This window comes from Camellia sinensis, chromosome 15, assembly GCF_055761805.1.
Source record: "Camellia sinensis isolate YWXY chromosome 15, ASM5576180v1, whole genome shotgun sequence".
Classification (NCBI taxonomy): Eukaryota; Viridiplantae; Streptophyta; class Magnoliopsida; order Ericales; family Theaceae; genus Camellia; species Camellia sinensis.
This window is the reverse complement of record NC_138975.1, coordinates 140,167,234-140,179,893: the sequence shown is the minus strand read 5'-3', so window position 1 is coordinate 140,179,893 and position 12,660 is coordinate 140,167,234. Positions and strand designations below refer to the sequence as shown.

The following is a 12,660-nucleotide window of genomic DNA, read 5'->3' as shown; positions in this document are numbered from 1 at the left end:
TATAATACCCTCCTCAAACTCAAATAGATTTGAAGATAGAAACCTACTTGAGGTTGAAACAGAGAGAAAGACAAAGTGGAGCAAAAACACACAAAAAAGTGAATTGCGAGTAAATATATATATGATAGAGATATTTGAGATATGAATAAATTAGTGGACAAAGGAAGGGATCACCACAAAGCGATACTAACAGGAAAATATGACAGCGGAATAGGTTGAGGTCCAGCGGGCGATCAAGGCAAGGCTGTCTCCCGCCAGTGAAGCAAAATTACTATGTACTTAACCTCGCTCTGATACCATGTTAGAATAATAGAGAAAGAGGAAATAATGTATATTGTACTTAACGAATTGATCCTATATAATAGAAAGCCTGTATATATAGGCTGAGAAAGAGTGTCTTATTAAAAATATAACTATGAGAAAAAGTATTATATAAAATCCTAACTATGACAATACAAATATATCTAGAAATACAATACCTAATATATCTAAGAATATATACATATATACATTAACAATTGTTCCCATTCCCGTTGACATTTAAATTCAAATGATTTGGTACCAGATACATATTCTATACATCCCAAAACCGTTGAATCAAAGCAATCTCAAACAAGAAATGTGAAGACAATAACAAATGTTTATCTCATCGTTCCCATCACCAAAAACACTAATCAACGACAAAACCACCACTCGATCTCTCTCACTCTTCCTCTCCAACACTATCCCCTCTCTTCCACAATCTCCACAACAACCAACCCACAAACCAGAACAACAAGAACCAGAAGTGAGCATAACCAACACCACCTACTGGACCCAAAAGATTCACAAACTCTGCTCCGTGGACCGCCGCGTCGACGAAGCCCTCCGCCTCCTCCACCACCTCCGCCTCCGCGGCTACACCCCCAACTCTCTCAACATCTCCACCATCATCCACGCTCTCTGCGACTCCCACCGCTTCTCCGAAGCCCACCACCGCTTCTCCCTCTCTATTGCTTCTAATTCTGTCCCCGACGAGCGTACTTGCAATGTCATCATCGCTCGCTTGCTTGATTCGCAAAACCCAGATGCCACATTGGTCGTTGTTCGTTGTTTGATCGCTAAAAACCCCCATTTTGTACCTTCTTTGGTGAATTATAATCGTTTCATGGATCAATTTTGCTCGTTTTCTCGACCCGTTGAAGGGCACGGGTTGTTTTTTGATATGAAGAGTAGGGGGCATTGCCCGAATGCCGTTACTTACACTACGCTGATCAATGGTTATTGTAAAATTGGAGATGTGGGTTCTGCTCAGAAGGTGTTCGACGAAATGTTTGAATGCGGAGTACGGCCCAATTCGCTTACGTATAGCGTGTTGGTTCGTGGGATTCTACGGAAGCGGGATATTGAACACGGGAAGGAGCTAATGGGGAAATTATGGGAGACAATGGTGGATGAAGAGAAGGAATTGTCGGTGAACAATGCGGCATTTGCTAACATCATTGACTCTTTGTGCCATGAAGGGTTGTTTCATGAAGTGTTTGATATTGCAGAAGATATGCCTCAAGGGACGAGTGTTCCTGAGGAATTTGCATATGGGCAGATGATAGATTCGCTTTGTAAAGTTGGAAGGCATGATGGGGCCTCAAGGATTGTTTATATAATGAGAAAGAGAGGCTTTACACCAAGCTTTGTATCATATAATTCTATTGTTCATGGGCTTAGTAAGGAAGGTAGTTGTATGAGGGCTTACCAGTTGTTAGAAGAAGGAATTGAATTTAGGTATTGCCCTTCAGAATATACATACAAAGTTTTGATCGAAGGTCTTTGTCGAGAAGCTGACCTTTACAAGGCGAGGGAAGTTCTTCAAATCATGTTGAAGAAGAAAGGTGTGGACAGTACTAGAATCTACAATATATATCTAAGAGCTCTTTGTCTTATAAACAACCCAACTGAGCTTCTGAATGTGCTCGTTTTCATGCTTCAGACCCAGTGCAGTCCTGATGTAATTACCCTCAACACCATTGTTAATGGGTTCTGCAAAATGGGGACAATTGAAGAGCCCTTGAAAATACTGCATGATATGATGGCAGGAAAGTTTCGTGCGCCTGATGCTGTCACCTTCACTACCATTATCGGTGGCCTGTTAAACTTTGGAAGAGTTGAAGAAGCTCTCGATTTATTTCATAAAGTTATGCCTGAAAAGGGTTTTAGACCTGGTGTTGTGACTTATAATGCAGTTCTTCGTGGGTTATTTAAACTACATCACGTAAGTAAAGCGATGGAGATTTTCAGCATCATGGGGAGTGATGGTGTGGTTGCCGACAGTACTACCTACACTATTATGATTGATGGATTATGCGAGTCAGGCCGAATAGAGGAGGCAAAGAGGCTATGGGATGATGTTATTTGGCCATCAAAGATTCATGATAATTTTGTGTATGCAGCGATTCTTAAAGGGCTTTGTCGCTTGGGAAAATTGAATGAGGCTTGTGATTTCCTATATGAATTGGTAGATTGTGGGGTTGCTCCAAATATTGTGAACTATAACATTGTGATTGACCGTACTTGCAAGTTGGGTTTGAAGAGGGAAGCTTACCAGATTGTGGGAGAAATGAGAAAGAATGGGCTGGCCCCAGATTCTGTAACATGGAGGATTCTTGACAAGTTACATGGCAATGTTGGGGATCAAGTCTGTGCTGACAATTCAACCGAGCAGTTTAAAGAGGACTTACAGGACTTGAATGGATAAGAGTTTTGTACAAGTGAAGCAAAATTGGATTGGACGAGCAAAATCAAGGAAAAAACAGAAAGTTTTCTTATTTTAGAGGATCATGATACAATGGATCTTTTGGCCCACCTTCAATGATTGGGCACCAAAATCTGACCTTGAACAAAATGAACAAAGGCAAGGCTTTTCTAACTGAGCTGGTGGTTTCTAATCTTTAAGGAAATGAAGTACAACGAGAGTGATGAGAAGTCCCACTGTATACATTAGTATTTCTTAGATACCAATCCATTATGGAGAATTGGCAGTCTAGTTGCTGTGGAACTGTGTATAGAAAGAAATAAAAGCTGCAACTGATACACAAACTTTGGGTTCTCGTTTATGTTTTCTGCGATCTACAGAATTGTTCTCTGTATTATTTGATCTAAGAGATAGAGATGTAGATTAGATATTAGACGTTTATTGGGGAAGCTATGAATTGCTTATTGTGATCTACTAATTACCCTCCATAAGGTATTTGTCTTTCTTCTAATTTCAAAGATTTGTTTTGGTATAATTAATATATTGATGATTACTCACCTATTTTACTCCAATTTTAATTCGTAATCTGGGTATAGTTTTGTGCTGCTAACAGTCATCTCTGCTGTATTATGCTATGCTTTGTCTAATTTTGAAGATTGGGTTTGACAAGCCAAAATGTTTATATTTTAACATTTTTTTTTCCCATTGAAATATTAGAGTTAGACATTAATGCTAGATCATCAGACAGTTTTTGCAACTTCTAGAGAGCTTATGATTGTAAAATTTCGTTCTCTATTATATCTTGGTTTTTTGTTTGCTTTTCTTACTGGCCCGTTGCGAGAAGTCAAGCATACCCCATTCACCATATATGTGGGATTTAATGCTTTTCTTTATTATTAATATTAGAAATGAGGGGAGAGAGAGAGAGAGCAACCCTCTTATGTCCATGAAATCAAGTGGTAAGAATAGCCTCTCCTAGAAATTAGAGAGGATAGACTATAGCAAATGTAGAAGAATGGCAAGATAGAGAGAAAAGTGGCACAGAAAGAAAATGGTTTAGAATCTCTCTTTTGGTGGATTGAGTGTTGAGCAAAAATTAGGGTATCAAGATTTGGTCACATGTAGGACCTATAAACATGTAAGGACGAACCAATAAAAAGGGCAGGTGTTGCTATGAGAGAGGAACATAAGCATCTTTCTAATTCTCTTCTTAGAATAAATCACTCTTAGCACAAGGTTGATGTCAGTGTGTATGTATGGGACGACGTCCCTCTTACATCAACCTTTAACTAGTACTCCCTCGTAACCTATCACGGGGCTCCACCAGCGATGATTCATGGGCTTCTATTTAATTCTCTCCATGAAATCAAGTGGTAAGAGAAGTAGATAAGAATAGTCCCTCCTGGCTATTAGAGAGGAGCAAATTTAGAAAAATGATTAGATAGAGAATCTGTAAAGAGGGAAAAGAAAGTTGGCAGAGGAAAGAAAATGGTAGGGCATATGTCTCTTGATGGATAGAGTAGTGGGCAAGAGATGAGGGTGTATAGACATGACCACATGTGGAAGCCGTATGCATGTGAGGAGCAGCCAATTAAGGTATGTGTCCCTCCTTGTGAGAGGTGGACACTTTGGGCCATAGTTCTAAATCGCAGTATCGGATAACGTAGCGGTATCAATCTCAGAGTATCGAAATCGGTAGTATCGGGAATCAGGTATTGCGGCCGTGAAATTTTAAAAATTATTAGTAATCCCTCTAAAACTCAATTTTATGCAATTTTTTTTTTTTTTACTTTTTATATCTTAATTTGTCACATTTGAATCAAAAATTTGATATGTAAGAGCACTTTTAACTCATTTTCAAATAAATAGAAAAAAAATCCTAAACATTTACACTAAAACAAGACCCCCCCCAAAAAAAAAAGTGATGAAATACGAAACAGAAAACAGAGCATAGCATGACTCACAACTCACCAAAAACAGAGCACAACAAAACAACACAAATTACAACTTGCAACTCATAGACAAGCCTTCTTTGAAGAAGCTTGAAGGTCGAAATGAACTCTACAACCCAAAGAAGCTTAGATCTATGGAGCCAAACCACAAAGAAGTTTGATTGTGAACTGCAAATCTGTAAACAAAAGCAAATTTATGGTCCGCAAAAGTGTGAAATTGCTTGAAGAAGACAGAGCACTTGAAGTGAAAGGTTTGAGTGATGTATGTGATGGGTTATTCTTTTCTTTTCTGCAATTACTTCTGCTTTTGTAGGTTCTCTGCGCTAATTTATCTGTATCGGCGACTATGAAACTGTATCGGATTGTATTGCTCTGTGTATCGAATTCAAGTCGCTACGTACCAAGACTCAGACACTACGACTGCGAATTTCATTCTCACCACTATACTGGTCCATATCCAAATCGATACTTTGATTTTTTAGTACGAATCGGCCTATACAAAATGTACCGACCGATATTTAAATCTATACTTCTCCCAAAATAAATCACTCTTAAACTAAAGGTTGATATTAGCATGGAATGAGGTCCTTATCACATCAGCCCCTTAAGTAGTACTCCCAAGTAGCCTACCAAACCACAAACAAATCAATTGGATAGAAGCCAGTTTGACTGTATCACCAAATATGAAAGAAACTTGAATTAAGGAACGAGGATAGAAAGAAACCACTTTGAATGTATCACCAAATATGAAAGAAACTTGAATTGAGGAACGGGAATAAAGACAAACGACACGACAGTAATAAATTGATTTGTTAATTTTAAAAAATATAAGACATGACATGTGAGACATACATTAAAAATATATAATTTTTATGTATTTATTATATGTAGTATAACGGATAAGCAATTATTTTATGTTATATATATAAATATTTAATTCAAATGTAATACTAATTTTTAAAATCTAAAAAAGGATAATAAGTACAAATTTATATTATTTTTTCTTTTATAATTGAATCAAATTATTTTATTTAAAATTTTAATATGTTTAATATCTAAGCAAAACACTGGCATTGAGAAGTGTCATGTTGTGTTAGTGTGTGATACGATACGGCACTTTTTTAAAAATATCTATGCTTCTTAGAACTTGAATGGTCATATTGTGAATGGTCTCCCTCTTCAAATAACACAACGAAGGCACAAGACTAATTTGTTTATGAAGAAAGTAGTGGAAAGTGAAAAGAAAGGGAAAAATAATAAAAATAATAATTTCTGAATTTATTTAGCATGAAATTGAAAATTATTAGAAAGTTGTTTTTTTCTGTTCAACTCATATTGATAATAGAGTGTTTAATTTCTGCAAATAAATAAATAAATGCAAAAAAATTTAAATTTATCTGTGCAAGAGGTTTAACTATAATTAAAAGTAAATTTCCCCTATTTTTTTTTCTGTCAAAATTTTCATACTAATGCAGTACAGTTTCTTTATATTTTTTTTCTTTCACTTTACTTTTTATTTCCTTTTCTTTTCTTGCATTAACCTCCGTGCATATTTGTTTCTTGTCTCTGGAGAATCATAATGCAAAACTCACAAGTCTCCTTTAGTGCTTTATATAGCTCCTAGCCCAAGTAGACAATAGCTCACTTTGGAAACTAGCAGAAAGTTAATTTTTTTATTCAAGTCACTACCTAAAAAGTTAGCATTCTTGACTAAAAAAGTTAAAAGTTAATTTTTTACGAACTTCTCAAAACATCGTAATAAAAAAACATACCTCTTTTTTGGTAAGGGGAGGCATCTTTCTAGTTCAAATTGAATTTGGGGTTGTTGTTAGATTTTTGTAGGCCCACAACGAATTACATATCGATAATTTAAATCATTCAATATATAGTGTTTATCGAGCATTTTATTGTTCTAAATAATCACGTTGGTCGAATATCAATAGTCACTTGATCAAATTATATTTGTATCAATGATAAGTATGATTTTAAAAAAAATTATTGATACAAATATGATTTGATCAAGTAATTATTGATACCCAATCAATATAATTTTTTATAAAAATAAAATACTTGAAGAATTTTATACATTAATAATTCAAATCATCGTCTAAGTTTCGTGATGAGCCATAGAAGCTCAATAACACTTGGAGAGAAAATGTCTAACCATATAGGGGTAACTTTTGTGCTAAACCCTGTAAGGAATCAAGGCCCAAAGGTCACTCTTAACTAACTGCTATCTAACATGACTATATGTAATGATAAGGAATTGTTTGAGATGTTTTAAATAAGTGTATTTTTTAATTTTTTTAGATTAAAAGTTGAGGAAAAAAATATGGTTGTTTGGGTTAATTTTTTAACTTTTTATGAAAAAATGTGTATTAAAAAATTGTATAAATTAGTGTGTAGAGAAAAATTATGATAGAGTTATGCAGTCGTACTTTTTGACTTTTGTTAAATAGTGATAATTTTTTAAATAACTTTTTAATTTTTTAATTTTTTTTTAACTTATCAAACTTGACCTAAGTTACAAATTCGCATACAGATGGAAATTTATACTCACTTACTCACACTAGATACGATTCTTCTAAGCTGGAAAATTTTACCTTACCAACTATACGCTGTGGTCGGACAGAAGCCTCTATTATCTTTTTTTTTTTTTTTTTTTTTTTACAGGAAAATTCTCACTCTCCCACAGGTCTAAGGCAGCGTCTCATGAAGAGATCACCAGGGTGTCCTGTTGTCCGTTCCGAGTAAGAGACTATAACCTGGAAGCTTGTCCCAACCTCCCATGGCAAGTTTCGATTAAGTCAGAACTCGCACAGCAGGGAGCATTAAACCCACACCAAGTAGTTGATTAGACATCCTTAAAGTCCAACGTCCTAATCAACAGTACTTCGTCCAAGAGATTGGTCCAAGAAAAAAATTAAACTTATAATCTTGAAACTTAAACCCCCAGACCTTACCACAATGTCACAACCACTTATTTAGTAAAAGGCAAAACATTAGTTCACTCTGTGTCTCTCACCCACATTGCCAGTAAAAATAGGTACAGATAGTCAAATCACGGTTGTTTAGGTGTCGTTTGTTTGGTAGATTATTGGGTGATATGATATTGTAAGTATTCGTCATAAGATTATTAGATTGTCAGTATTGTAGGGTTGAAGATATAAGATAAATAATATTTATTTATATACCATCGGATTGATAATAATTCTTTTTTGTTTTACTATCTTTAAATGGTATTAATATATGAAACAAAATGCTCTCTCTATTTTAAAATATTAGTTTTTTATTTTATTTTTATTACCTTAAAATATTAATTTATTTTCAAAAATTAATGATTAAAATAATATAATTTTTTTTTTATTTTGACATTCTTCTAAATTCATTAACATTGATATACATAAAAAGTATAATTATTATAATTATATTACTAAAGGATAATTTTGAAAAGTGAGTATTTTTAAAGTGTAATAATTGTATTATAAAAAAAATTAAATTCTCTAAAAATGACAATATTTTAGGATAGAAGGAGTATTTAGTGTGTTTGGTTTCAATTTTCTGAAAATTGACTTTTTTATTTTTTCTATTTTTATTTTTAGTAAATAATTTTAAATTTTTAAGCAATTTTTATTTTTATTTTTTTAGATACACTTACTTAGATGTATCTAAAAAGTAAAATATTTGTAAAAAAAAATTTAAAAATCAATAAATAGACAAGAATATAAAAAATATACTGAATTCTTATATATATATATATATATATATATTTGTATTTTTGATATTTAATAAATTTTCTAAAATTTTTTTTTACAAATATTATACTTTGAAAAAATCGTGCTCCATACCCCAGCACCCCACATACACGTGGGGGCAATGAGAGGAAGATCCAAAATTTTTTTTTTTTTTCAGCCAATCAAAAATCAATGAGGGTGGTGGTGGGTCACCCTGCTGGGGTCTAAGTCATTTTTCTATTTTCAAGTGTATTTAAAAATTAAAAAAATTGATTAAAATATTAAAAAAATAAAAAATATGAAAAATGAAAAAAATTAATTAAAAAAAAAATCTTAAAAATTCAAACCAAATTTTTTTTTGATCTTCAAGACTTTGGACCTTCTTCGTGCCCTCCCATCACGATTCACATCAAGCGTCAATGATATATTATGGGAGGTTTTGTAAAAATGATCAAAAAAATTAATTTTTTAATTTTTTTTATATAAGAGAAAATGTGAAACAAAATAAGTTAATTTTTGATTTTTTTTTTATAAAAATTATGGTTTTAAAAATCAAAATTTAAAAATAAAATTATTTTTTAGAGACCAAATATTTTTGTTACGAAAAGTGTCATTATTATATTTTTAGCAACAAAAATTAAACATTAGTGATGAATTATTATCCTTTTAGGACCAAATTTTTTGTCTAAAAAAATAAATTATTTTGAAACCAAATTATTTTATCTTTAAAAGTCTATTTATTAATGACATTTTTAAAATTTTGTCACTAAAAGTCTTGTTTTGGACTTTTCGGGACGACCTTTTAGCGACTATCCTTGTAACGATAGAAATTGATTCTTAAATATTTTTTGTAACAAAATTTTTACTTTTAGAGATCAAAATATTTGATCTCTAAAATTCTTATTCGTTGTAGTGTCATATGATAATGGAAGACCAAAAGTTAAATATAAGGCGTTTTGACGAGCAGATAAAAAGTTAATTTTTTAACTTTTTAATTTTTTTTAAAATTACATCAAGTCCCTATTTTTTACACAAAAAAAATTAATAAAAAAATTAAAAAATAAATTTTTTATCAACTTCTTGAAACCCCACGTATCAAAGTTTATTTTCAGTTTTGTCTGTTATCTGTTGGTTTGATTGATGCCCACCACCAAAATTTAATATTACAAAATAAATAAACAAGTACGGAAAATATTTTATTAAGTACAAAAACGCGTCAAACCCGTGTCTCAAATTAGTCCACACGCGTCACCAACACGGATCGCCTCCACATGCCCACGCACGTGTCTACCATTCGGCATACCCAAATTATTCCCCCTTTGAGAGCAAGAATCCCCTCCTTGTATCATTTCCTATTTGCGGGGTTATTGCGCCTACTTTTACATTTAATTTTAATAATTTGGATAGTTTATATTTTAAGATTTATTCAATATATCATACTTATAAAAAATCAAGTTAATCGGATATTAAAAAGTATGTGTTCGGAAAATCAAACTAAAAACTATTTTTTTTTAAAATTTAATAAACAGTTTTCCGAACACATACTTTTTGATATTCGATTAACTTAATTTTTTATAAGTATGATATAATGAACAAATCTTAAAATATAAACGATTCGAATTATCAAAATTAAGCCTAAAAATAAGTCCGATGACCCTACAAGTAAGAAATACATTGAGAGAATCTTGACTCCCCTCTGCTGTTCACTGCGCAACCTATCACTGTCGCGACCAATCTATTGAAAAATGAAGAATAAATTATAAATAAACTTTTTAAATTTTATTTAAAATATGATTTGACCTATTGAGTTGTAGAAATGGTTGGTGTTTTGAGAATTTGATAAAAAATTAATTTTTTAATTTTTTTAAATTTATTTTTTTTATAGATAAAAAATGTGAGGGGTAATGTGATTCAAAATGAATAAAAAATTAAAAATTGACCTTTTTTTGGCTTTTCAAAAGTCTCCCATATATCTCGTTTTTAAAATTTTTAATTTCATAATAAATAATTTATTTTATTAATAATTTATTTTATTAATAAATTATTAAATTAATTAATATTTTTTAATAATATTAAAATTTTATTTTTATTAATAATTTAAGTAATTTTATTGTTGTATATGAGAACAGTTAAAAATTTTATTTTTTAATTAATTCCATTAAATAAAAAAAGTTGATAAATGAATATTTGTAATTTTTCAGACTACAAAAAAAATCTATATTTTAAATCAATTTCAAAAAGTATATTTGTAATTTATCTACAAATGATTTATCTTGAGGTTTGATAAAAATATAATTAATCTTACAAAGTTGATATAATTATATTAATAAAGTTAAGTGGGTGTTTGGCATTTATTTTTTGGTGACTCTTTTAGAAAGTGAGTTAAAAGTCATTTTTAAATTTTTAACTTATTTTGAATCAGATTATTTTTCATATTTTTTACACGTTTTTTTTCAAAAAAAAAGTGTCAAAAAAACAAGCTTTCATCTTTCTAAAACACCCCTTTTTGTTGGCTTATTTTCATGTAGTGATTTTGTTGGCTTCTTTTAGGTCTTTCAATTTTCGAAAAAAATTTGTTGGCTTATTTTCATATTTTAGTGATTGTTTTTTTTTTTTGGGGGGGGGGGTTTTAAGCTTCTTAATTTTACCCGATGCGACGAATTAAAAAATTTAATTTTTTTTATAAATTTTAGAAAAGACAAATAAATTAATTTTTTAAGTTTATTTTAGCTCTTTTAATTTTATTATTTTTTTAATAAAAAAAATACTTTTCAAATTCATTTGCACAAGATAGATCATAAAAATAAAATTTTAAAATAATTTTTCAAAAGATACTAATGATAAAAAAAATTTAAAAAAATAAGCGACTTACTGAGCTATTCCAAACAACCTATAAAGTCATCCGAACAAGTTTGCTCTAAATATTCGATAACAATAGGATGTTACTCATATTTCATTAGTGCAGGAACTGAACAAATAGCTCTGTTTGGGAAGAGTTATTTGGGATTTTTTTAACTATTTTAGTCACAAAAGATAAAATATATTATTTTAGTCACAAAAAATAAAATATTACATTTAACTCATAATCATTACATTCTTCTCTCACAAAAAAAGTCAAAAAAATCAAAAAGCCAAAAAATTCTTCCCAAACCAAGCTTTTTAACCTAGGCTAAAATAACCCAAAAAAGTCAAAAAGCTAAAAAATCAACCCACTTTCTAAACGACACCTTATTTTTAATGAGAATGTTGTGAATGTGATATTTTAGTAATTAAATATTATTTTAATATATACTCTGTTTTCAAATGATAAATACGAAGACAATTACATCATACAAATTTTGTATTTTTTTTTCTTTTTTAATTTGTATTTTATATTACATGTTAATGATAAAAATAAATTTTGAAATAGAAGACCACTTCGCTCTCTATGTTTGGTCAATTTTGTCTATTCATTTACAAGGTATTCATAACTTTGTCTTAATTAATCTCTCTAAGGTCTCTTTTGACAATATTAAAAAAAAAAGAGATTAATTTATTAACTTATTGCTCACATTATTTTTTTACATTTATATATATATTTTAAAAAATATATAAAAAATATTAATAAATTAATTATTTTTTATTTCTGAAAATAAGTCTAAATACATATCAAATAATTATTAAATTAAAGTCTCCTTGAGATTCGAATCCATAATATCCCCCATGTGAAAGTTATAATTTATAGCTGACCGACACAATTATGTCAAATTTAGCATGGAAAGTAATATTTTTCTTTGTAATTTTATTAACATGTCTAAGATTAAAAATTGAAAAAGTGTGGCTAGAAATTTTTTTACACGTGAAATCACTTTAATGAGAGCAATAAGAAGTGAGATAATACGATTTATTTAATTATCTTAAGAGAATTTTACTATATACACTTTATATATTATATATTTTTTTAATTATATTATTTTTTTCATTATGATAATTTTTTTAATTATGATATTATTTTAAAATATCTTATTATATCTCATGTAATGTTTAATCATATTTTTTAATTTTTTTTACTCAAATAATATAAAGTTATATTATTTTTTTAATTATAATATATATATATATATATATATATATATATATAGTGCAAACTATATACCTTTTAAAAAATATATATCATAGAGCTTGTTTGACATTTCCTAAATAGTCTTTCCCATTCTTTTATTATTATGGTTAGAAAGGAAAAAAAAAGAAAAAAAAAAACATTTCC

General features: G+C 30.1%; 1 protein-coding gene across 1 annotated transcript; it reads left to right on the top strand.

Annotated features, from left to right (window-relative positions):
* Positions 1 to 533: 533 nt before the first annotated feature.
* LOC114264685 (Pentatricopeptide repeat (PPR) superfamily protein) lies at positions 534 to 3,287 on the top strand. Its single transcript, XM_028205385.2, has one exon. It carries the CDS (start codon positions 638 to 640, stop codon positions 2,729 to 2,731), a length of 2,094 nt encoding a protein of 697 aa, XP_028061186.2. The 5' UTR covers positions 534 to 637; the 3' UTR covers positions 2,732 to 3,287.
* Positions 3,288 to 12,660: the final 9,373 nt, after the last annotated feature.